General features: G+C 46.3%; 2 protein-coding genes across 5 annotated transcripts in view; one reads left to right on the top strand and one right to left on the bottom strand.

Moving 5' to 3' along the window:
- CRYBG3 (crystallin beta-gamma domain containing 3) overlaps nt 1–1794 on the top strand; it is a 121635-nt gene extending 119841 nt beyond the window's left edge. For both annotated transcript variants that reach the window (XM_055127055.1, XM_004607010.2), the window contains exon 22: nt 119–1794. In XM_055127055.1, the coding sequence (XP_054983030.1) occupies nt 119–207 (89 nt within the window). In that variant the 3' untranslated portion in view covers nt 208–1794. The remainder of the gene's footprint in view (nt 1–118) is intronic.
- Nucleotides 1795–1898: 104 nt separating this feature from the next.
- RIOX2 (ribosomal oxygenase 2) lies at nt 1899–24120 on the bottom strand. 3 transcript variants are annotated; one of them, XM_055127056.1, is made up of 10 exons: nt 24019–24120; nt 18471–18940; nt 14929–15048; nt 13766–13894; nt 11044–11147; nt 7372–7474; nt 6308–6479; nt 4025–4113; nt 2406–2492; nt 1899–2071 (listed from the first exon to the last, which is right to left on the bottom strand). In XM_055127056.1, exons 2-10 carry the CDS (start codon nt 18900–18902, stop codon nt 1913–1915), a joined length of 1395 nt encoding a protein of 464 aa, XP_054983031.1. In that variant the 5' UTR covers nt 18903–18940; nt 24019–24120; the 3' UTR covers nt 1899–1912. The 3 variants fall into 3 exon arrangements, with proteins under 3 accessions (XP_054983031.1, XP_054983033.1, XP_054983032.1); XM_055127058.1 differs by having other exon boundaries at nt 6308–6476; XM_055127057.1 differs by lacking the exon at nt 24019–24120 and adding an exon at nt 22571–22815.
- Nucleotides 24121–24544: the final 424 nt, after the last annotated feature.

The raw sequence follows: 24544 nt of genomic DNA, 5'->3' as shown, positions 1-24544 counted from the left end.
GCCATTTTGTAAATGACATATTAATCTTCCCAAACAATGGTCCAAATCAGAAGCTTGTGAAAATTGTTAAGCACCTCTGGTGAACAAATTATCTTTCCCTTTGGAATTCTTACTTTAGGAGGAAATTACTACGATAAGACTCATGTCATTGTAAATCAGCCCCTGGAGGGAGAAGACACACAGAAATGGGACATTGAAATATTGTGAGAGAATCCACACATCTCTAGAAAGAGCAAAGGAAGATGGAACCTTATGGCCCACGGGAAGGAAACTAATTGTCCTCATACTCCTGGATCACTGAGCAGAATTAATTTTTCTTGAAGCTCCAAGACCATTGTTCTTAGCCATGGAAAAGCTCAAAAAATTCTTGCCGACTACTTCTTGCCAACTACTTATTCAGTGTTTCTCTGAAGAGCGTTACAGTACCCAGGAAAGATTCTAGTCCTGCTTCATCCACAGGTTTTGGTGAGCAAGTTTCCTGATTCTGGTTTTCTCTCTTAAACACGAGTCCTTGAGACGCCATTATAGGAGACACTGGTGACTCAAGTCATTCCACTAATCTGCTAGATGTGTAGGAATGCAAATCAGAGACATTCTTTTCGTAGGTTGGCATACTTCTACAAAAAGATGAATAATTAATTTATCACTATCCATAAATATTTAATAAGCCTTCCTACTAAGCGGATATGTCAGATAATCCTGAATGGTTCTCTGTCAAGACTTTTACTAGTTCAGCATTGTAAGTATTCCTATTTAAGCCTTTTTCTTAAGAAAGCTGAGGTCAGTTACAAATACTGGACTATTTTCTGTGGCCCTTTCCTCAGTCTTTCAAACTTTCAATAATGAAAGCACAAGTAACTTATGACCATCCTTGCACTCTAAAAAGACACTGAGCTGGGGAAGTGCTGAGACCCCACCAAGAATTTGCCCTCCAGGCAGCATATTCACTGATGTAGTCCATTTTTTCCTTTGAAGTAGAGGGAACTTTCAAATGTTCAAATTTAAACCAAGTCGTATTCGAACTTTGATAAACCATTTTACATTAAGTACAGATGTAAAAAAAACGATGGAGTTGATTTCCTTCTGAAATGACAGAAAACCCGGTTTTTCATCTCCATCGTAAATGGCTTTTATTTAAGCAAAATCAGGTAGGACGGATGTCATCTTGACAACTTCAGGGAATCATTACCAGCTGCACCGAGCAAGTTGCAAGCACGTTCCCTCCCTGAGTTGGTGTAAACAGAGACAACTTTTCCTTTCACCCCAACTTTTGCCCCAGAGCAGAAAATTGTCTGCTCTCTTTTTTATATAGAAAGATGAAGTTCTCCGAAAAGAAAATGATCACTCTGTATGTGCACTTTAGAATGTAAAGTAACAGTGAATTATTTAAATTCAAAAGACCCACTATTTTGAGTAATTTTAGAGCAATGTGGTCTTTCCGTGTAAATACTGGGGTTTGCCCTTCGGTCTCAGGCTCTTCTATCAGACTCAAGCAGCATCTGTAAAAATCCTTTTGCCCATAGATGTGAGCACCTTTTTGTGGCAGTATTATTTTATGTTAGAGAGGTAACTTTATTGGGGGGAGGGGGCAGGGCATGTGTATACACAAAGATATGAATATGTATATTTTCATTGTAAAAAAAAAAGTTAAAAAATTTTTTCTTGTTCATTGTTTAAAAAAATTTGTAGACTTTTCTCACAAAGCCAGGAAATGACTTTTCAATTTAAATGATAAATTTGTTGCAGTTGTGCCTTTTTTTACCACACTGGAGTAAATAAACCATCGAACTTACAGTTTTGTGACACTGGGGCTATTTAGTCCATATGACCATGACAACAACAGGTAGTGGCACGTAAGTCTTTATTTTCGGATGGATACACGAAATAGTTGGGCCTTGATTCAGCAAAAGCGCTAGACTACTTGGATTAAACATTCAGCCCAAAGAGATAATACTAAGTTTTCCTTTTCCTCATCCGTGGGCAGTTTTAAGTCTTTGACAGAAATAACTGAACAGTTCCAGATCTGCTTTAGTGCTTCCACATGTGATAAAGGGAAACGAAGCCCGTGAGCCTGAAAAGACAGTTTAGCACAGTTAAACAAGCCTGCACTTGTCCTTTGTTATTTTTACATAAACGTCTACGATAATCAATGTTCTTCGCCAAATTTGAAATAAGCAATTTACATAAACTGTAATCAGGTAACTTCTGTGAGTTCCCATAGGAAGCTTCACTTCATGAACAACATTTATTAGTTAATGTGAAATACTTCACATTACATATCGTTGCCTATAAGAGTAGGCTCCATCAGTTGTGTGAAATGGTTAAGTTCACACTGCAGTCATAAGAATTTTTAGTGATAAATCAGAGGTAACCGATTCTGTGATTCATTTTAGGATGGAACAAACCTCCGTTTCTTCATTTCCCATCATGTGTGTGTCTCTCCTGTTCTTTAAGGAATGATAGATATAAACCATCTTCTCTCGCGTTTCATCCTTTAAAACAAAATATTAAGGCAACAACTAAATATTGAAGCTTTTGACACTAGGTGGGGATTTACAAAAATAGAGGTCACCACCATGAAAATTTTTAAAGGCTTGGTTGGTGCTTAACGTAAACTTTAATATTAAATGTTATAAAGAATCCTACTGGCAAAAAGATCCACAGATTACTGCTTCCTACCCATTATATAACGCATCTTTTTTAATTGATAAAACATCCTTCAGCAACCTGATTTAATGAAAAAAGAAGTTTATGTATCAACTTAAAGCCCTCAAGTTTCCTCATTTAATCATACCTGCACATATGCATCTTTCTCACAGTCAAAAAAATGGAGGGGACATGACCAAGTAGAAGACATGGCTAAGTGGCTAAAAGCAAGCCTGCAAGCTTGGGACCCCAGGATCTGCAATCTCTAGCAAATGAAGAGGGGAAAGCTTTGACAGTTTAAACCATGGGTAAATATTAACTCTCAGGGAAATGCCAGCTATGTGATCTATGAAAAATTTCTAATCCCTCTCCATCATACACCGTGAAGCTGAGTGTGTCTTCTTAAACCTTATGTCATACCTTCTCAAATAGAGAAGATTCTGTTACCCTGGCCTGAGAGAAAAGGATATCCAGAATTTTTTTTATTAAGTACTATAGAAGTATAATACATATATTCATAAAGCACAGTTCTCCAGGTCTGGCCCTAATGATTCTAACAATTTGGTTGTTGAGACATCTGAATGTCCCCAATTCTCATACTCCTGCCCAGTTATTCGTGAAATACATTATTCATTTAAATTTCAATATAAAATCCCAAGAAAGGTGGTTAGGATGAATAGAGTAATAAGCTTTTACGGGCCTTCCAACCGGGCCCCACAAGCAGTTCAATACAATGAGGTGTGGTATTACCCAGGCCATACCTGGTGATGTTCAAGGGACCTGGTAGTGCCAAGATCTGATCTTGGGTCAGTGCTTGGTATATATCTGCCATCACCCACGGAAATGTTAATTCAAAAATGGAGAAGTTACTATCCAGATGAGATGAAGCGCAGAAATTTATCATTTCAGCAAGTTTTCCTATTGATTCTAAGGATCAGTAGGCCAGTTTGGGAAACTGCTGGGCTAGGTTGCAAGATTATAAACACAGATTTCTTCTTCATAGATTTCTTCATATAGATTTTAAAAGCAGCACCACTAAAACCACATATTAAAGAGATCTCTACAGTGCAAGAAGGGAGGGTGGGGTGGGAACTGAGATGGGAAACACACGCAAAGGGTCTATCGTTATCTCCAAAGGGCAGGATGGCCTGAAAAGGATGGGAAGCAAAGAACAGACGTTCATCACTGAATGAGAGGAGGGGACTGTCAAAAGGCAGGAAAAACTGGAACAGTGAGATGTGGCATTATCTGATCCAAAGTCCTGACATTAAGCTGTGAGACTAGATGGATTCCCAACACAGAAGGGTAGGGGGCCATTTCTGGGCGTGACAATCCAAGCACTGTGAGGGAAACACCTGAGCAGGGAAGTAGTACTCACCGACCGCTCCTGATCTGGCCCCACGGTGAGGATGGCGTGGTCTTGGAACCGCAGTCTCACGGTATTGTCTAGCCTTGGCAACTGTCCACCTAGAAGGACCAGAGTACAAGGCCATGTTCAGGTGAGGGAACAAGCAAGCTCAGACTGTTGGCACGCTCCTGACGGTGCAGGCCAGATGCCCTCTTCAGTTAATTGCTTTACCCAGACATTCATGGTGACTTTCAGATAGGGATAAATAACATCTTTGACGTGAAGACATGCCTAACCAGAGGAAGTAGCAGCATCATCATGGCACAACAGCCTTCATGCCACACAGTCACACTGCAACTACTGCTGCTTGCTCGACAGGTGGGCACCAGGACACACCGAGCTCATCTGGTGCAACCCCACCCAGGACCACATCCACAACCACAACCATGGCAGCTTCCCTCCCGGGCGAGCTTGGCATGTAAGACAAAAACCACCGTCTAAGGTTTGCAGGGAAGGAAAAAAAAAAAAACGATGATCATCCATTGTTTCCATACTGGATTTAATTTACTGGAAAAAGCCACTGAAAGAGAATAGACAGGGTTTCTGGTAGGAAAGAGTCCTAAGGGATTGTAACTGATACTGACAATAATGGCAAAGACAAGGATATACTGGCTAAGCTGTTCTGGGCCATAAGCTGATACTTAGGAAAGTAATCTGCTAAAGATTAAATCCGTGCTGGTAAAAACTTGCTATTTTAAAGAGATGAAATCAAAAGTTCCTCTCCAGAGTGTAATAGAAACGTAGACAGGAGCAGTGCTAGGAACGACCTTACAGATGATTCGTTCCAGTGCTTCTCTGGGTAGATGGAGAGTGAGTGCAGACATGGTCAGGGTGCTCGCCTTACTCACTGCCTACCCAGTTCAATCTGCAGCAACACTCCTTACAGTCCCCGGGGCAGCACCGGGGGTGACTCCTGAGCACTGCAAGGTCTGACTCTAAACTAAAAAGCTGTTATAGAAGTCAGCATAAAGAAAACCCCATAAAAACTCTCAACACTACAAGCAGCCTGAGAGCAGGCACTCATAAACTAAGTCTTGTTTGTTCTCCTGTTTAACTCAAACAATTCAGCAGAATACACTGAAATGAGGCCCCTTTGTTTCTGTGAGAAAGCAAGACAGAAAATCACTCCATCTTATCAGAACTCAGATCAAAAGAAAGTTATTTAAAAAAAATTTTTTAAAGATCAAACATCCCCTTATCTCAGTTAATCTGAGGGATTGCCACTGCTTTGTGAATGGTAAGCTCCGACTCATTTTGATCCTCCAACCTACTAGGTAGGATTTTCAGGAGACCCAATCATGGAATCCCGCCTGTTTTTTGACTGTACCAATCCACAGCTAACCCTCACTTGAGCCCTCCTGAAAAGCACCTAATTCAAAACTCAAATCTTGTAAACCACTCTTACTTTTCTACTGAGATGCTATGTTGTGTGGTATTTCCACTCTGCGCCGCGTCAGTAACGCTAGTCTGACTGCAGGAGTGCAGTCTTGGTGGACCGTAGGAGCTGACAGCACCATCCATCCAGATCTGCATCACTCATAGCAGAGCTTAACCTATCACAAATCAGTCACCTGCGGCTTGGGGCAGGTGGTGATACCTTGTTTTTTATAAACACCTGCAGACATTTACCCACCCCTGAGTTAATTCCAACAAGCTTACTTTTGTATATTTTTATATTTAAGTTCTTTAAAATTCCTAATGAGAGTGGGGTGGAGTGACAGCATAGTGGTAGGGCGTTTGCCTTGCACGCAGCGGACCCAGGTTCAATTCCTCCGATTCCTCTCAGAGAACCCGGCAAGCTACCAATAGTATCTTGCCCACATGGCAGAGCCTAGCAAGCTACCCGTGGCATATCTGATGCCAAACACAGTTAACAACAAATCTCACAATAGAGACCTTACTGGTGCCTGCTTGAACAAATCGATGAGCAACGGGATGGCAGTGACAGTGACCAATGAAGAGAGTGCCTATAAAAACATTCCTGCTACCCCCAACCACAGGGCTCTTATGTTCCACCTTTCTGGGATACAAGTTATTTGCAAAATGACTCAGACATGCAGGATACTAATGGTTATGAGAAGCGTGTTTTAATCCAACTGAAAAATGACTAGAGATAGACCTAGGTCCACATAGATTCTAAACTGCTTTGCAATTTCCATCTGCTTAATGAGCAACCTACTCAGGAAAGCCTCCAAAGTCACCACATCGCAATAGCCCCTGACCACACGGAAGAAGACAGCAAAGCCTCATCACCTGGAGTTGAAAGTTCCGCTCCATCTCCTATGTAGAAAGGTGGGAGTCGATTCGTAATGAAATCCTTCTTCATGTCTGCTGAAAACAGTTCCTGGGTGCCCTCCAGCCGATCAGCAAGAGTCCTCAGTAAGTCACTCATTCTTTTTGTTTCAGCAGTTGTAGTTTCTGCCTGCTACAAGCACAGACATCAGTCCTGCCCCAGATGGCAGCAGAAACCTGCAGCTCAGACCGTAGTTGCCCCAGAATAAACTGAACAGCATCAGCCAAGTTAAATGCTGATCTTTGCTCCCCACGCCAAGAGAATAGGTGGTCCTGCAAGAACAGTACCTGTTGCAGAGATGGGGCATAAGGAACTGCCCTTCTCAGAGCTGATGTGTTATATCCCCAGAACCACATGTTTCTCTGAGCACTGCCGGGAGTGAGGCTGGAGCAACCACCACCCAGTCCCCCAAACTCTTCCCAAAAAAACAATCTCCCAAGGGCTTGGGATGTGTGCATGTGGTGAAGGACGCCCCTAGCACTGTGCAGTGGTAGCCCGGGTGGCCCCCCCGAGCTCCACACGGTCAGCTCACATGGCTGGGCTGGAAATACGATGTGGTCCTGGCTCCACCTTTTGGAAACCGAGTCCCCTATGCCTAACTGACTATTCCGACAGTGACAGCAACCTTTGTTCAACTCAGCCTGAATTCACTCATCTTCCCCACTGTCCAAGTGCTTCTGCTGTTTTGAAGGGAAGAGAATGGACGGGAAAGTCAGGGAGACACCAGTGCCAGGTTCTACCACTGGGCCTCCCCTGACTAGTAACTGCATGTGTGCCAAGCTGGGAATATATATGAAGCCAAGGTATCCCGTGTGCTGGCTTCTGCCACTGCAGAGTACAGAGAAGGTTACTCTGGCTTGACGTGGCACTCCTGCTGCAAGCCGCCAGAGTCTGGTGGGGGAGCATAAAACTCAGCTCATGGAGCAGAAGAGTCCTAGGTCACTAGAAGGGGGGGAGGGGAGTTCACTGTCTCTGGACGCCCAGCTGCAGCCACCTCCACTGGCCCCAGCTTTCCTCCTCCTACCAGGAGCAGCTGCCGTGGTACACCAGCCCGCAGTGCCATGTCTTCCTTTGCAGTTTCAAACACGATCCCCGGAATAGTGTCCAAAAAGAAATCTCCCCATGAACTGGAACATAAACCGAGAAAGCAAACCATGAATACAGAGGAAAGATACACAAAATTCTGATTACAGTCAGCCCAAACCTATCACCTGCATTCCAATTCTGCCTGGGCATTTGGGCTTCAATTAATTTGACATTACTCAACATAAAAACGCCATCCTCTAATCACAGTGTGTCCATTCCTTCCCATTCCCAGATCCTCGTGTGGCAGGAAGCTAGACTTTATTTGTGGTTTCTCAAGTATAAAGATACCCAAGTACTGTTTAAAAAAGTATGGTGCTTGAGCAAACAATTTTCAAATGCTTTTACTTCCACTAACAAGTGTCTGTAAGAACTTTGTGGAAATTTTAACAACCTTTAAACAAAAAAAAATTGATACACAAAAAATACAAAAGCAGTCTAAGGTAAAAACCAAAAATTGATATGCAAAAAATACAAAAGCAGTCTAAGGTAAAAAGCAGACTATCTGAACAGTTAAACATAAATCTCTTTATTGACTTAAAAGTGAGGCATGGAGCATAACCATGTCTCAGTACAATATCCAGCATTAATCTGAAAACAACCAATTTTGCAACCTATTAAACTTGAGCAATGGTTTTTTACTGGATGGCGTAGATTCAGCCTGGACTCTGAGCTGAGCTGTTTTCACTTGGGCGCCCCAGAAGGGGCAGATGCGAACCCTCCCCGCCCCAAGGGACCCAGCCCTGGCAGCTGAACTCCACTACCCAATTGCTACCACACTCCAGGCCGCTTTCTGGACACATTATAAGATACTTTCTACCCATTTTCCATAATTACCACACCATATTTGATGGAGTTCAGACAGTAGGCAACAAATCACAGAGAGTAATATATATACATATATACACACACATACACACATACACACACACACACACACACACACCCCTCTCAGAGAGCCCAGCAAGCTACTGAGAGTATCCCACCCACACGGGCATAGTCTGGCAAACTACCCATGGCGTATTCAGTATGCCAAAAACGGTAACAATAGGTCTCACTCCCCTGACCCTGAAAGAGCCTCCAATCGCTGGGAAAAATGAGTAAGGAGAGTCTGCCTAAATGTCAGGGCTGAGTGTAATAGAGACATTACTGATGCCCACTCGAGTAAATCAACGAACAACGGGATGACAGTCATACAGTGACAGGGGTAGATTCCGTGGCCCAAACTAAAACTTTGGGCTGAGCATACATGTGATTCTGGGGCTCTAGGAACTGGCCCACTCCTAAAAGGTGCCAGTGTTGAGATACCCTATGGAGATGCTCTCTAAACTTGCAAAACTTTCCTAACACACCCATGGGTCTCAGATTGCCATTGCTCAGGGAAACTCAGTGTGCCTTCTGTTGTTCAGTGACCAAAATGAACATTTTCACCCTTCCTGCCTAGAAGAGTGACAAAGGAAGACAAAAGCCACAGGATACTGTCCCCAAGACATGACCTACCTGGCAGCCTCCGCATGTTACGATTCAATGAGACCGCCAGCCTCACGCCTTTGAACTTGGGCCTGGAGCACACAGGCTGCCCTTTCAACAGTATCCAAGAAGCCTGCCTATGAGTCAGAAAACCACAGCTCAGAGCTCTGTGCTCTGTTAAGTGTCAGAATGAATCCTGGAGATTTTGAACACTTGGGAGTAATTCCTGGGGGGTGGGGGGAGGGAGGAGGTTCACTTTGGTAAAATAGCCAAAACAACCTGCTGCTGGATCCCAGAGGAGGTCCCAACTATTATGAGTGGGAGGGGTAAGAGGCCCTGAATCCTCACCAGTCCGTGGACCTTCAGGAGCAGCTGCCGGCCCAGTGCACACCACAGCTGTAGGGAACAGTGTTCCCTATGCCCTGGGCACCCCCTTCTAGCATCCCCAACAGCAAACAGGTGAGAGTTGGCCCAGATACATGTGTCATGAACTCACCCACAGCCCTGCTCCTGCCATCTCCCAGACACACACTTGCTGGATCAGTAAAGAGCCAACAGGGATTTAAAGAGAAGCAAAAGCTAATCGGTTCAACGAGAGAAGGAAGAGCAGAGAAGTAACTGAAGATGGCTTGCGATGAGCCCATGCTGGGCCCCCGGAGAGAGATCACAGCCTTGCACGTGGCTGGCCCTGGTTGGATTCTCTGATCAACACTGCATACTGTTCTCCAAGCACCACCAGGAGTGAACCCTGTGCCGAGAACCAGGAGTAGGCCCAGAGCACCACGGGGTGTGGCCCCAAAACCAAAACCAACCAAAATACAAAAAACAAAAACAAACAAAAACACAGGTGACTTTCACAAGGAAAAGAACAGGCGAGGAAGCCGACTATGAACTAACTTGTTTTACAAGTTATAGCTTTGAAGGTGTGAGGTACAAGAAGTCCCTGGGACTGGAATGTCCTCCTCTAAGTGAACTCCTAATCACCCCCCTCTACTTATACAAGTCTTCCTCAGCTCGGGTATCAGATCTCAGGGCCCACTGCAAACCATGCCAAGATAGACGGCACCGCTCGGGAACGATTTCCTTACCAGGCTCCCCTCTCCCACGCACATGAATCACGGGGCTCCCTGGAACTCTTTCAGCATGGGCGTCTCCGGGTCTCGCTATCCCAGAACTGCCTTTTCTACTTCTAATCTCATCAACAGTAAAAAGTGGAAATCCTAGGATCAGGAGACAGTACGGCAGTGAGGGCATATGCCGGGCATGCGCTCCACCCTGGTTCAGTGCCCGCACCCCGTGGTGGCCTGGGCAATGCCAGTGCAGCCCAGGAATCCTGGCACTGCAGGGCCCACACTGCATCACATTCTCCAGCCCTTGTGGTGGACCGCTGGCCTGACCGGCTGAGAATCAGCAGTGGGGGACCCTGGGCCTCCTGAGTACCACTTGGAATCCTCTCCCTCTCCCCTTCCCAATGCCCCTCCCCCTCTCCTCCCTCTCTCTCCAAGAAATGAAAATGTTTGAATAAAGAGTTTCTGTCTCAATAGAGCTACAGAGTTTCTGTCTAAAACTGTTTTGGAGATGCAGCAGTATGCACTGGAGTGTGATGCAATAAATGTCACTGAGATGTACACATCCAAACGGTTAAAAGACGACTCAGGAGATGGCCGGAAGGGCTGGAACACGTGCTTTACACGCAGTGAGACCTGGGTTTGATCCCAGACACCACCTGGTCCTCAAGCACCGCCAGGTGAGGCCCAGAAATCCAAAGAAAAGAAAATAAAGATTGAAATGGTCCACTTTGTGCTCTATTTTATTTCCAATGAAAACAAATTATAGAAAGAAAAACTGCAAGTCCAATTTGGCATCAATAACTGATGCACAGATACCCCTGCAGCGACTGTTCTTACTCAACTCTATTTGGGCAAGTCCCAGTGTCCTCTGGTCAGACTCAGGACATACCAAGGAGCAGCGCAGCCAGGACAATCCCCAGTGGCACCACTAAGGGAACAGGAAACCAGCACGGGAGACCAACGCCCCGCATTGGATGGACAGGAGAGGAGTCCCTCCAGAGGGGGGCGGCCGGTGGCCAACCTTCTCACCAGGCAGCTGCACAGGGCGGGTAGGTGGGAAGCAGGGCGCTTACTTGTTCTGGTAGGTGCTGATGGTCAGGTGAGTGGAGTGGGCCAGCCCTGGAGGCGTGTCAGCCTGATGAATGGTCCCTCTGGGAAAGTACAGCAAGTCACCTGGCTAAAGGAAGCCAAAGGAAGGGGGAAGGGAGTTAGTAAGGAGGTGTCTTCTCACCGTGTCAGGGAGACAGATGTAGGCTCTGGGTGTTCTTCTTCTAGAAAGTGTCTCTGTTGGGGCTGGAGCATTTGCCTTGCACACGGACAAACTGGGTTCGAATCCCAGCATCCCATATGATCCCCTGGGTACCACCAGGAGTAATTCCCTGAGTGCATGAGCCAGGAGTAACCCCTGTGAATTGCCTGGGTGTGACCCAAAAAGAAAAAAAAAAAAAAGAGAGAGAAAGAAAGGAAAGGAAGTGCCTCTGAGTGATCCCAGGGGCTGTCTGCCCACTGGGCTCCTAAGACATCCAGCTCATCTAATTTCACGGCCTGTCAGGAGAACCTGAGTCCTGGAGAGGCTCTGCATGCCTGACGTCCCTTTGTTCACTGAGAGCAGCTCCGCTGAATTCAAAGCCCCAGTCAGAGTGGTCTCACAGCCCCTCGGGTGGTCTTCACCCCGAGAGGCTGCATCTGGAGGACACACCATGCAAAGTGCCAGTGGGGCTGGGAGAAGGTCAGTAGTGCTGAAGCTGCAGCCCTCACACCACACACTCCCAGCGCCAAGCGACTCCGCGCTCCTGGCTCAGTGTCACGCTGTCATCTGACACAGGACTTCATCTGAAACAATTCTGTGATTGAAAACTCACAGGCCTGCCGCCATGCAAGCTTGAGAAATTCTGGGCTGCACAGGGCTCTCTGGCTCCACTTCTTAGGGAATGGACAGATGTGATCACTGGGCACTGCTTCATTTCCTGCATCCACACATGCCACCTCCGATGCCTGTGGCCTTCACATGGCCAGCACCTCAGACCTGGCACAGAGACCGTGGATGCCTTAGTCTGGTCTAATAATGATCAAATCAGTGAGCCTCACCAAGTGCTAGGGTTGGCAGACTTTATAAAAAGTCAACTAGTTACTATTTATGGTCTCTGAGGCAACTAGACAGCTTTCCCAGTGGAATGTGAATGCAGTCCTAGACAGTACACAAGGGAAAGGTGTGACTGCTCCAATAAACCTCATTTACAAGACAGGCAAGGAAACGGGCCAGAGTTTTGGTCTGTGCAGTCTGCTGACTGCTGACCAAGAGCAGACAATGAACAGGGGCTCCTTTACTGCTTTTTTTTTTTCCCTCTGCACTTTATTTGTTTACATCTCCTAAGTTATAAGTGTCCTCATAAAAAGGGAGATTGTTTTCCTCAGTTCCTGGCAGAGAGGCAAAGATTTTAAAATCAAGAAAGGGAAATGTGGGCTGGAGCAATAGTATAGCAGGTAGGGCGTTTGCCTTGCACGCAGCCGACCTGGGTTCAATTCCCAGCATCCCATATGGTCCCCTGAGCACTGCCAGGGGTAATTCCTGAGTGCAGAGCCAGGAGTGACCCTGTGCATCGCCAGGTGTGACCCAAAAAGAAAAAAAAAAAAGGGAAACACACTGAACAAGAATAGGGAGTTAATTATAACTTCAAAACCCAAGAAAATCAATAATTATACATAAGTACATCTGGTTGGGCTGCAGCTATAGCACAGTAGGTAGGGCATTTGCCTTGCATGAAGCCGACCCGAGTTTGATACCTCTGCCCCTCCCGGAGAACCCGGCAAGCTATCGAAAGTATCTCACCCATACGCCAGAGCCTGGCAAGCTCCCCCTGGCATATTCGATATGCCAAAAACAGTAACAACAAGTCTCACAATGGAGACGTTACTGGTGCCCGCTCAAGCAAATCAATGAGCAATTCGATGACAGTGGTACAGTGACACAGTGATATCACCTTGGTAGCATCTTTGAACAGGTTCCAATAAACTATGACAGTATTACTAAAAAACAAACAAACAGTTTTTAGGGAAAAAAAGTTTAATTAGAAAAGGATTCTTGGGGCTGGAGTGATAGCACAGGGGGTAGAGCCTTTGCCTTGCACACGGCCAACCTGGGTTCAATTCCCAGCATCCCAGATGGTCCCCCAAGCACCACCAGGTGTAATTCCTGAGTGCAGATCCAGGAGTAACCCCTGTGCATCCCCGGGTATGACCCAAAGAGCAAAAAAAAAAAAAAAATGATTCTTAACCTTCCAATATTGAACACCCTGAGCTGTGGCCGATTGGCTGTGACCCCATCCAGGTTAAGAGCTCAGAGCTTCCTCTGCATTCAGACACCAGTCACCCAGCATAGGGCCAAGTCAGGGCGCTGCAGGAGGACTCGGACCTTTCACAGTTCCCGCCCTGCAGAGGACTATGTGCAGGGGAGAGCGGGAGACTGCAGACCCGGATCGGCTGCATTTTTATTTTGCTTGAGAACAAGAACGGGTCCTCCTGGAATTTCACCAACAACATCAACAACAAAACAAGGTGGGTCCCCAGCTGAACTCTGCCCGGGCACCTGCAAGCCCAGCCCTGACCGCAGTCGCAGAGGCTGCCCACCGCAAACCTGCCACTTCCGCCGCAGAGAAAGCAGGAGGCCACTGACTGTGTGTGATTGACTACGGAGGAACCGGGCTACGGGGAAGCTGGAAAGTCAGTGTCAATCTTCCCGTGGAGAAGCCACACCCTTCGCCCTTCCCTGCGGCACCCGCGGCGGCACCCCCATACCTTCAGGGTGACCTCAAGCACCGGCTGCCCAATCCTGTCCTCCGCCTCCACGCAGTACTCCCGAGCCAGCGGCACAGTGGGCTGGTAGAGTCGCCAGCGCTTCTCTCCCTCCAGCTGCAGCACGAAGACCTAGCAAGAAGCCACAGAACCCGAGTGCTGGGCAACTTCCGCACAGTGCTTGTGGGAGAGGAGAGCCGCCAAGGCTTCCGGAGAAACACAGGTTTAGTTTAATTCACTTTACTCTGCGCTCAAGCTGATACTACTGGACTTCACCATTCAAATCAGGTCATTCATGCACCCCGATATTGGAAAGGCGTTTATCCTGTTCACTTTCAGGAAGCTGTGCTGAATTTTTTGGGTTTTTTTTTAAATATCCCACAGTATACCTTCTACTATCCCATTCCTTCATATCTTCTGTCCAACAGCTGCAAACCCACAATCTCTGATGGAAAAGCCAAGCTTCAGATATTATGCAATACCTAAAATCCTGAATATCATCCTTGGCAGTGAGAAAAACTTAAGTTTTTTCTTTTAATTCTTCATTCCAGGAAAGTTTAACGCATTTTAATATACATTTGAAAACAAAAGAAAAATGTTTTGTGCTAATTATTCTATATTAGAATTCACACCCTGCCTTACTACAAAAATAAAACTACAGTCAGAAAGTTAATTTTTTTGGCAGTCACATGACAGTGAAATCAACACTTGTCAAGGTGCCCGAGTTTAAGTGGAATCATGATCTTCATTCAAGCTGCCCCTGTGTTTTCACAAATGGAAAAAACAAAATCTACTTCTGGCAGCAATCGAGGACAAAATGAAAGCAGATGGAAGAAAGACTTGGGGCCTCCCCCTAAAGGCTCTGCGCTGTAAAATGAAAGGAAAAGCCAAATATACTTTTGATTGTGAAAGCCAATAAATACCTATCTCACAGGAATGTTAAGGAGGTGAGAAGCAATCTTCCCCTTGCAGGCAGAGGGAAAAAAAAAAAATCACTTTGTCAGAATTAGTTTGGCCCCACATCCAGGTGAGGTCAAGCTCTTCAGAGACCTCACAGGAAAGAACAGAGATCAGGCCCAGGGGCTAACCTGAACCAAGTCAACTCCATGAACCAGGTTCCCAAGAGCACCTTTGCCCCAGAGCTGAGCCATTCTCCTCTCCCTTACCTCGACATCGTCATAATGGGGCGGCAGGCCCTGAGACCCTGCGGGGGTTATGTACACATTTGAGCCAACCAAGGAGCCAAAGTAGCATTCCAGCCTCTCCTGGACCCTCCAGAGCTCATCCTAAGAAAAGAAAATGAACAAAGGGAGAAGGTCTATGAGAAACCAGAAGGAAAACCATCATTCTTCATTGCGCAAATCTTTATTACTGTTAGCACAGGCCAGAGGGGAAAACCAGTGAGAGAGACAATACTTGGGGACCCTTCATTTTAGAGAAGAACATTACAGAAGTGACATGAGCAAAAAACAGTCCTGAGGGGGAAGAAAAAAATCCAAGTGGAGGCATCACACTTCCTGATTCAAACGATACTCCCAGTGGTAGTATTTAATGACACAGAGATCAACAGGACAGAACTGAGAACTGTGAAATCAACCCACAGGTATACAAACAGCTAATTTACAACAAAAGAGCTAAGTGCATATAGCTATAGCATAGCAAGGAAAGTATTTTCAATATGTGGCATTGGGAAATCTGTATAAATCTGTAAGGCAAAAGAATGAAGAAACTACATGGAAAATATCATGTTAAGTGAAATAGTCAGAAAGAGAGGGACAGACATAGAAAGATTGCACTCATTTGTGGAATATAAAGTAATCTCAGTATGAGACTAACACCAAGAATAGTAGAGATAAGTACCAGGAGGATTACTCCACAGCTTGGAAGCTGGCCTCACATGCTGGGGTAAAAGGCAGCTCAGATAGAGAAGGGACCACCAAGCAAAGGGTGCTAGGTGGGCCCACTAGGGATGGGAGATATGGGCTGAAAACAGACTATAGACTGAACATGATGCCTACTTAATACCTCTGTAGTTCAAACCACAACACCCAAATAGAGAGATCGAGCAAAAGGGAATGCCCTGGCACAGAGGCAGGGTTGGGTAGAGGGGACAGGGTGGGGGTGGTGAGAAGGATGCTGAGACCATTGGTGGTGGAAAATGGGCACTGGTGGAGGGCTGGGTACTTGATCACAGTATGACTGAAATGCAAGCATGAAAGTTTGTAAGTCTGTAACTTTATCTCACGATGATTTACTAATAAAAAATTTTAAAAAAAATTTTAATTAAAAAAAAAAAGAAACTAGACCACTATATCTAACACAATACTAAGGTGAGTTTGACGTGAATGTAAGACCTGCATCTATAAAACACATAGGTGATTAAGAACTGAATAAAAAAAAAAGTCTTTAAGAACAAATTAACAATTCCCAGAAGGAAAGGTGCAAAGAGTGATGGTAAACTACGTAATAGGAGTCAGGAACACGGAAAACAAAGGAACTAGAAATTTTAGTGCTGAATTTAGTACAGTAGAATATGTTGCTTTATAAGAAGGTATGTCTTGTATCTTATGTTACAAATCAACAATATCTTACAAAAAAAAAGAGAAAGGTAACAGAAGCAGAAACAACAGAATAAGAAGAGTGAAATACTCATTAAAGAGCTCATTAGGGAAAAGTCATCCTGAGGAGCCTGGAGGAACCACGTATTCCTGTGAGAGAAAGAACTCTTGACTTCCCCAAGGGGACTGAGGAGCGGGGACACAGAGGCCACACACACTTCCTCTGTGTGCAGGGCAGTTTCTTCGTGCTTCACATGTAATCATATAACCCTCCAACAACCCTCTTTCCTATGGCAGGTGCTACAGTATTACCTCTAGAGATGAGGAAACTGCGGTACAAGAACACACAGCTAATAAATGATGGTGGCAGGATTCAAATCTAGGCAGCCGGGGCCCAGGAGTCTTACTTTGCACTGGACCTCTGTATAGCCTAAGAGATTGCCTTTCACAAAGGCAAATCGGGGCAGAAGAGCCAGGTTAGCAACTGCAGGAGCCACTGACATGCATATAGAATCCCACGGATGGCCAAGCCGATTCAGTCATGGACCATCAGAGGGATTTCCACAACGGGGATAAAATTTGCCTAAACACAGAACATGCCCTCGGTTGCTCTGGGCCACTTGTCAGGCAAGGATGTCAAGCCTTTGTGGAAGCATTTTAACTCATCCTGCTTGCAGGGTTACAGAACAGAACACAACAAAAATAAAAATGAACTACATTTTACAAAGGAGCACAGAAGAGGCAAATAATTTCTTGAAGGTCTTCGTGGTGATGGGTGAGATAAAGCTTTCAAAGAGAACACTGGGGCTCTCGAGTTTAGTGTGGAAGGCGCATGCGCTGCCTCTACCTTCCCCTGCTTACAGGTTGCAAGATTTATAACCCCCCTCTCCACCACCACCACACACAAAGAAAAAAAAATACAACTGATTTTTTACAAATGAGCCCAGAGGAGGCAATTATTTCTCAAATGTCAATTAGCCACTGTCACTGTATCATTATCATCCCGTCGCTCATCGATTTGCTCAAGCGGGCACCAGACTTGTTACTGTTTTTGGTATATCAAATATGCCATGGGTAGCTTGCCAGGCTCTGCCGTGTGGGTGGGATACTCTCAGTAGCTTGCCAGGCTCTCCGAGAGGGGCGGAAGAATCCAACCTGGGTTGGCCGTGTGCAAGGCAAACGCCCTACCTGCTGCACTATTGCTCCAGCCCAAATTACAAAGCGAGACTTGCTTCACTTATGACAGCCTCCCAAGGGCAGGACAAGAATCCTTCACTTAAGTAGAGGCAAGCAGTAGAGGGAGGGAGGGATCCCTCAATGATTGCTTTGATCCTATCTTCCCTTCCATTGTAGTGGGAAGAATAGGCAAACAGAGAGAACATTGAGACATAAACCACGAAGGGAGGCATACACCAGCCTACAGAAAACGCTTTTTTTCTTAACTTTTATATTACTGAACTTTATGTACAAAATAATTTGATTTCAAATAAACATTTAATGTAAAAACATTCTTTTATGTTTTTAAAAATACTGATTTTTTTTTACCTCTATTGTACCATTCAAATGCTTTATCATCTTATATGATTTCTTCAAAATCTCTTATCAAGGGTACATATAGAAAAGCAAGAAAACACTTTTGAATGCAGTAAGACAGGGGTCAGAGTTAGAGTTCGCCACACAGGGTGCTTGCCTTGCACACAGCTGACCTGGGATCAATCCGCAACACTCCATATGATCCCCAAAATTGCCACGAGGAGTGACACCTGAGCATAGATCCAGGGCCCAGCCCTAAGCACTTTCAAAACAAATGAACAAACAAAAAAAACAACCTTTTTTTTTTTTTAGAACAGTACAGCGTTACATTAATAAACTTTGCACACTCCTAATCAAATAGGTTTTGTGGCTTGTATAGATCTATTCTGAATTACTGGAAACTCTCCAAACAGGTTAGACAAAGGATAACACTGCCTCGGCTAACTTGGGATGCATTTGAAGACCAAACAGGTGGGGCCCCTTTTCAAAGTTGTGGAAGGCTAATCCTCACTAATGAACAAACTTCTCTCTTAAACTAACATGTGACCAAGCATTAGCACTGCTAATATGAAGCTAGTATGAAGATATGAAGATTCTGTCAGGGGACAACCTGTTACCTTAAATCTCTGAGGCTGGTGAAACTGAATTGTCGCCCTTTTCTGATCAAAATCTTTTCTCAGCTGGAGAAAGTGCACTTTGCCATCTTTATTCAAAACCTTCTTCTTTCCGCTGACACACCGGCAGACGTTGATGTCTCTTCCATAGTACAGGCCCCGAGTGCACAGACCCTTCAGGTCCGACAGCCTGAACAGAGACTGGTAATACGTGGCCAGCGCAGGGTCCTCTCTCTGAATGAGAAGCGGCTTCTGCTCCCAAAACTCCTTGAAGAAGGTCTCCGTGGTGATGGGTGAGATTAAGCTTTCGAAGAGAACACTGGGGCTCTCGAAGTTTAGCATGGAAGGCGCTTGAACTGCCTCTACCTTGCCCTGCTTACAGGGAACAGGCCCCTCTTCCCCCCCATTCCTGGCAGGCTTTGCTTTCTTTGGCATAACTCTGTCTTCAAGTCAAAGCAGTGAGAAACACAAGCCTGAAAAAAAAAAGAATAAAACCCACATGGTAAGGTTTGCAGGACCAGGTCTAGTGTGTTGTGCACACACAACCTGCCTGAATTGCCTTCAAGAGAACTCTGTGTAAAGTGATACCAAGATTGGATAAGGCTTTTGCCAACAATTTCCTTTCTTCCATGATTCACCTCCAAGCACCAGATTATTAATCTGTCAAAAGTTTGAAAGTGTGCTTTTCTTGTTTTGTTTGTTTGTTTGTTTGTTTTCTTTTGGGGTAACACCCAGCGAGGTATAGGGGTTATTTCTGGCTCATGCACTCAGGAATTATTCCTGCTGCTGGTGCTCAGGGGATCATATAGGATGCTGGAAGTCGAACCCGGGTTGGCCACGTGCAAGGCAAATGCCCAACCTGTGGTATTGCTCCAGCCCCGAAAGTGTGCTTTTCTTAAATACAAGCACCAAGTGGAGGAATTCGGTGTGCATGATGTCAAGTTATCCCAAATCGAGTGATTCAACAACCTCAGCAGTCCGCAGTCAGTTTCCACCTATAGACATCGGTAGTCAAAAAGCAAGGATCTGGTTGGGGGGCCAGATCCACAGATCCAGAGAGAGACCGAGAGCCGGGAGAGAAGCAGGGAGAGAGAATGAAATAAACTGATCGAGCAACCAGTCTGGCCTTCTTCCTTCCATCGCCTGCCCTTGACCGACAGCACACACTGCGGTTCCGGGGCACCGAACTCGGGCGGTGAGACAGAGCTGCCCGGAGAGCCCAAGAGTGCGCTCGCCCCTCGGCGGGCTTTAGTTTTTTACAATCAATAACATCTAATAGCACGTCCCCAACATTAAAGCGCAAACATCTGGCACAGCTAAATTTCCCTCCGAACTATGTCCATTGACAACTCCTATCACACTTATAACTCAATGGCCTTCATCTGGGGTTTGGGAGTGGCCATTCACGTAACAATTTCCTGAAACTGTAATAGTCTACAAAAAGTCCATTTCAAACCTGGTAAAGCAAGAGAGGATTGCTTTACCCTTTACATACTTATAGGAGTTCCTGATGCTCCCAAGACTGCCGCCCACCCCCCACCCAAAGGATTCAGAATGACAGTTTCAGAAAAATCAACCCCCAGAGACCCGTTACAAATGGTAAGGCTGTCCATTTTGCTGGGTTGTCAGAATTGCAAAACTCCTCTTTTCTTCTCCTTTGCTAGTGTAACTAAGCTGGACAGCAGCTACAATGCTGACTGAAAAGGAAAAATTTAAAAACTGGCTTAGAAAGCACATTCCCAGAACTAATGTGTTAGATATTGTAACAACCAATTTATGTAGCAGGCAACCTGAGTGTAAGCTGAACAAATTGGACATGTGTACGTTTCTCAGGATGCCTCATTTTAGCTTCTAAATTTTGTGCCCAGGAGAGTTCAGTTCCTTCAAAAGATTAAGTGCTTTTGATAAGGAAACAGAGGTCCCTGGTAGAAAACGAATACAATCTGACAGGAGAATCTTGCACTGGAGAGGCAAAGGTCTAAGTTTAGAAACAGACCTTAGTGTTTGGGGATAGATCAATATGAAAAATAAATGCTTCCTTTCCCTTTTGAGTTAAACAGAATAGTTTGGTTTTTCAACTAAAAAACCAAAACTGGGGCGGGGGGGGGGGGAGTTGAAGAAATTTTGAAGAAATAGCACAGAGGGTAGGGCATTTGCACACGGCCAACCCAGGTCCGATTCCCAGCATCCCATATGGTCCCCTGAGTACCGCCAGGTGATTCCTGAGTGCAGAGCCAGGAGTAACCCCTGTGCATCGCCAGGTGTGGCCCAAAATAAAAGCAAAAAAAAAAAAATCAAAACTGGGGCTGGAGTAAGTGGTAGAGCATCTGGGTGTTCATTCCCAGTTCACTCCCCCGCTACCTCATACAGTCCCCCAAGGCGGTCCACCAGGAAAAAGTGTGAGCACCCACTGCCAGGTGTGTCCCCCAAATGAAACAAACATACAAAAAGTTTAAGGCTTCAGTGAGTCATACTGATAGCCCTCAGAGCCCAGAACAGGGGCAGAAACACAAAGACACATGAGCACAGATTCTGGAAAAGTCTCTGCTTGCAGTGCTGAGTTACCTGCATTTCTCTAAAAAGGTCAGTTATGAGCTGACGGCTGGGAAGGTAAATTTTGGAAGAATTCCCACCACCTCGGACTGATAAGAGTAACTTGCTGTGTCTGAACTACAAAGTATGTGTCCCAATCAACAGGTTTCTTCCTGGGAATTTTGATATGTGCCAGGCAGGTAATTGCCTAGGTGGCCAGACATCAGTACAACCCTGGGCACTGAGTGTCTAATAAGCTTCCCCGGTTGGCAACATTTCACACACTGTCACAAAACTCGTTGCTGGAGCAATTAGACACTTGGTCTCCTTCCACTGTAATAAATCAGCTGGGAATCTAACAAATAATTGAGCCTGGACATGATCTGGGTGGACTCCTGGATAAGCTGCTAACACTGAATTTTTAAAAATTAATTATTGGATGGGCTGAATAGGACAGGGGGGAAGGCTTGGTTTCATCCCTGACACCAGGTATGGTCAGGAGTGATCCCTGAGCACAGACCTAGGAACACTGCTGAGTGTGCCCTAAAAATTTAAAAAAAAATTTAAAAATTTAAAAAAATTAAAACAAATTGAATGTTACACTGATTCCAAAGGTATTATTAAAGATACCTTACAATGTAAATTTTCATATTCAGTCACCCATCTCCTGCCCCTTACTACCACCATTTTTAACTTGTTTTTACTGTTTAGATATTTTTGCTTTGGGGGATATATGTAACAGTTCTCAGGGTACTGGTTTGCACTTAAATATCACTCCTGACAAGGTCATGAACCGTATGGGGTGCCCAGGAGGGAAACTGGGTAGGTTACATGCAAAGCAAGATCCCTACCCATCTACTATCACCCTACACCACCACTTTCAAATTTTAGGAATATCAGTAGCAGCAACATGAAAGTGAAAGGCTTATTTCCAAAACGTATTAATACAGCATGAACACATTCACCAGGTATCATGGTAAAACGCTGGATGTAAAGTATTTAAAATACAAAAAAATAAAACCACTGAAAGCCTTTTTCCCCATATATAATCACTAATAAAATAACACCAATATTGTGTAACAAATGCTTTTGTTCGAATACAAATTTCACTCGTTCTACCGCCCAAAGTGACAGCATGTGCTTCTCTGTATTCACACTAAGATTACTTACAGCTTAGTTGAGCGGAATCTAGTATCGTGGTTACTGGGCTAATAAGCAGTTTTTCTGATTTTTACAACCCTGATATTGTATAATCTCCACTGGGTGGGAGTGGGGGCCCCAATCCCCCAAATGGCGCTAGGGGCTGGGGGTCGAGACTAAGAGGGGCCATACCCAGTAAACTCTGCCTAGATACCTCAATGCCAGAGGCAGGTCATGAGGTGCAGCTGGGCCCAGCAGCGCAGGGGCTGGGGGCTGGGGGAGAGGCACACAGGGAACTCAGCCCTCTGCACGTGAAAGGCACACGCCTCTCATCTCCTGGCCTTCTTCTGGCTCCAAATAACCTTTGTTTTGTTTTGTTGGGATCCACACCGAAGGTGTTTTTCATTGGGGTAGGAGGAGGAGGGCCACACCTGATAGACCTGGTTCCCTGCTCAGGGTTGAGTTCTCTGGTGCTGTGGGTTTCTCAGCTGTCTGCCTGGCCTACAGGCATTCTTTTCAACAACTCTTAGGGATGGAGGGACGAAGAGATGACAATATTCCTCCTTAAACAGAGAAAAACGACAAGCTGACGGGCCAATGTGAAAGTTCGAGGCACAGGCGTCAGGCAGGAGGTCCGGGTCCATCACTGGCACTGAGCATCACTGGGAGGTGACCCTGAGGACCACACAGGAAGGGAAGTCCTTTGCTGAAGTTTGTGGCCCAATGTGCCCCCACATGTCCCCCTCCAAAATATGCAAGACACATCACAATTTCAAAATAGTGAAACAAAAAAGCTTATCTGAAAGTCCAAGACATACTGAACAAGAGAATGTTAAAAAAAATAAAATTATTTTATAATTTTATAGAATAAAATGGAGTTGGGGCGGTTAAGGCACTAGCCATGTTGTAGCAGCCCTGGGTTTGATCCCTGGCCCCACATATGGTCTTCTGAGCTCTGCCAAGAGTAAGTCTTGGGCACAGCCGCAGTTACTTCACCCAAAAAAAAGAAACAAAAAACAAATTTTAAAATGCTACCATGAATGTGTAAAAAGTTGGGTACAAGGTATGGAGCTATAGTACAACGGGTAGGTCACCTCCTGCCACCTCCTGCCTTGCAGGCCAGAAGTTCGATCCCGGTCACCGATCCTGGCCACCGCTTCCGGTCAGGAATAAGCCTTGGGCACCTCTGGGTGTGCCCCACCCCTCAAACCATAAAGAGTAAAAGCAGCATCTGGACAAATCAGGTTCGTCCACTTAAAGAGGTGCCCAGTGCCAGCACCGACCGGCGCCAATGACAGGGCTGGAATGTCAGCTCTCTCCTCCACGGGGCACAGCAACAATCTGGTCCCGGCAGCTGGACTGGAAAGGTTTCTGGCCACCAAGAACGCAGGAGCAGGGTAGCCCGGAATCTGCAAGTCAGGGTGGCACGAAGGGGTGGCCGCTCCGCTCCGCACTCGCACCCGCACCCGCACGGCCTGACGCTCGGGCCGGGCCCAACCCCCGGAAAGTGGGTCCACGTGGTGGCGGCTCCAGGCCAGCAGAAGCTTCCGGACAAACCTCCAAACTTTCCTCCCCTTCCTGCTCTCAGTCCAGCCGGTGATCTCAACCGCGCGCGTTTCTCTCCCTCTCCCCAGCCCTCCTCCAGGGCCGCCACGTCCCAGCGGGGCGCGTCTTAGGGTCCCAGAGCGCGTGGCGCGCGTCCCCGGCTTCAGTTTCATCCCGGGAGGTTGGGGGCGGGGGGTGGGGGAAGATGGGGGCTGACTTGCCGGGGCCGGCCCTGGGCTCCCGGTGGATGCGCTGGGTCCCTTGCTAGCCTGGACTCGGGGCCGCGGCCCACCCCTCGCCTCCCCCTTCCCCGCCGCGTCCGCCCGCCACTCACCCGGCTCGGCCTGTTGCGCGCGGCCGCGGGCCGACTGGGCGGGGGCGGCGGCGGGGGGCGGGACGGCGTGCGCACGCTCGGGGCCGCGCGCTCCTGTGCCCGCGCGCCCGCCGGGCCAGGCGCTCCTGGCGCTCGCAGGCCCCGCTGGCCGTCAGGGGAGTGTGCCGCTCACGTGTCTTTGTTTGACATCCACGTTATCTGGGGAAGATCGGGGCTCGGGGACGTCTCCCAGTTGCACCCTTCTCCCTTTGCGATATTACAGCTCTCGCCTTGCTCGCGGCCCATCCAAGGTCCATTCCTCTGCAACTCGGGACCCCCTAGGGTCCCTTGAGCCCCACCAGGAGTGAGCCCTGAGCACCTCAGGTTATGCCCCCTTCCCCTCCCCGCAAAAAAAAAAAAAAAGACTGCAAAAGTTGAAGGTCTGCAGAGTGGGAGCTAACTCTTGAGTTTAGGGAACCAGAGGTGCATGTCTCTTAAGTAATCTTTTATGCTATAATACCTTGCAAATTATATCATGTAGCCCAGG

This window comes from Sorex araneus, chromosome 2 (genome assembly GCF_027595985.1).
Source record: "Sorex araneus isolate mSorAra2 chromosome 2, mSorAra2.pri, whole genome shotgun sequence".
NCBI lineage: Eukaryota > Metazoa > Chordata > Mammalia > Eulipotyphla > Soricidae > Sorex > Sorex araneus.
This window is presented reverse-complemented; position numbering and strand designations above follow the sequence as displayed.